The 1793-nt window shown below is 50.9% G+C and overlaps 1 protein-coding gene across 1 annotated transcript; it reads right to left on the bottom strand.

Annotated features, from left to right (window-relative positions):
• Nucleotides 1-254: 254 nt before the first annotated feature.
• On the bottom strand, nt 255-1547 carry LOC124681356. The gene is made up of 2 exons (XM_047216283.1): nt 606-1547; nt 255-519 (listed from the first exon to the last, which is right to left on the bottom strand). Exons 1-2 carry the CDS (start codon nt 1466-1468, stop codon nt 375-377), a joined length of 1008 nt encoding a protein of 335 aa, XP_047072239.1. The 5' UTR covers nt 1469-1547; the 3' UTR covers nt 255-374.
• Nucleotides 1548-1793: the final 246 nt, after the last annotated feature.

Genomic DNA, 1793 nt, shown 5'->3' on the forward strand with positions numbered 1-1793 from the left:
AGGCACAACTGTACATAAAGCATTTAGGATGAGATATTCATAATCAGATAATCACAATAAGATAATACTAGTGTCATATGGTTGCAATGGACTAGAAGGACCTCTTCGCATTAGTACTTCCACATACTAGCTCCATCTACAAACGATTCCACCAGTTCATTACAATAATAATATGTATATGCTAGGGACACCATGTAGTACTAGCAGTCTCTTAGAATAATTGCATCCGCCAGCTATTAGTGTATAATATAGAACCATCAAACAGTGGTAAATCATGCAGCGAACTGGTTGATCGTCTGCTTGTCTGGAGACGCGGCTGCTGCAGAGGCATCAGCGTTTCATCTCCTCGGTGCATGAAGCCGTAGCTTTGATCGTCAAGGAGACACAGCTGCTGCAGAGGCATCGGTGTTCGTCTCCTTGGTGAATGAAGCTGTAGCTGGAGTTGGAGTGTTCGATTTGGTAGGCACAACTCCTGCAGAGTTCCTGATTGTCCTGGCATTCCTGATTTTCATAGCATTCCTGCACAGAGAGAGAGAGAGAAGTTTGATTACAAACCGTATAATTGCAAACCAACATATTTGAACAGCTAAGTTGACAGCGCAAACCTAGTGAACATCATCTGCTCGTAGGTGGCATGAACCCTGAGGTAGTATCCAAGAAACGCGGTTGACGCAAGAACACACAGCCACAAGATGATGGCCGCGACAAGCTTGCCGCCGAGAAGATACGAGATAGGGAATTGCATGCCTATGGCGGCAAAGATAAAGACTACAGGAGGAGCGCTATCCATACCAAAGACAGCTCCATTTAACCAGCCTAGGACACATACAGTCAGAATGAATTCTAGGCATGCAATGGCTGCGAATAGGTTCATCACAGTGGTGAGGGCATCGTAGTGACCTTCTGGACGCATGACCCAGCATATAGCACCAAACAAGGCAAAAAAAGCTAAGAAGGGGTAGATCCCATCCTGCCTATAGTATATGCGGGTAAAGGGGGCCTTCGAGAAAGCAACGGCGGCTGCAGTCTCTCTTCCATTGACCTCCCTGTGCTGGGCAAGAACGCTGCCAAAGAGGCCAGCAGCTAGGATGGAGTCTGAATAGATGAACACCACGCCCAGCACACTACTGAACAAAGTGTGCACAACAAACGCTAGCAGGCCGACATAGGAGAGTGCAAAAAACATCTTGGCTAAGGGCGTAGACGAGGTGGAGTAGGAGACGGAGCAGCCAAACAGGTATAGGATAACAAACAGGGACAATGTCCAGCTGGCTCGCACCTGCTCGCCGCCGGAGTAGGAGATCAAAGAAGGGATTACCACCGCGAACACCACTGAGTGGATGAGAAGGCTGCGCAGCTCGGAATGCCCGGTGGACACGGCGGCGGATGGAGGCTTGGTGGAGACCTCGAAGACCTCCTTCTGCTGATCCAGGGAGGGGACCCTGCGGCGCAGCGTGCCTGGATCCATCAGAGGGGGCGGCGGAGGCGACGCCTGCGGATAAATCGGAGGGGCGGCGGCGCAGGCTAAACCTAGGGTTCGGGGTGGATTTGGGGGAAGTTTGTGCTGTGTTACTGCGCGAGTGTGAGCGGAGCGGCTAGACCAACAAGTCGACGGGGTGGATATGGACCGGGCCTGGCCGGGCGCCAGGTATCGTTCCTTTGGCGCAAGGGAGCGTGCTCGTTCCGCACAATTACGAACAATTGGGCCGACCCAATGTATCAATGGCAGAATTGCTTTTCCAACCGTTTAGCGTGTTTGGCCAGTATTTGCTTATCAGTTTACTTGGAGATCT

Source organism: Lolium rigidum, unplaced genomic scaffold (genome assembly GCF_022539505.1).
Source record: "Lolium rigidum isolate FL_2022 unplaced genomic scaffold, APGP_CSIRO_Lrig_0.1 contig_40645_1, whole genome shotgun sequence".
Classification (NCBI taxonomy): Eukaryota; Viridiplantae; Streptophyta; class Magnoliopsida; order Poales; family Poaceae; genus Lolium; species Lolium rigidum.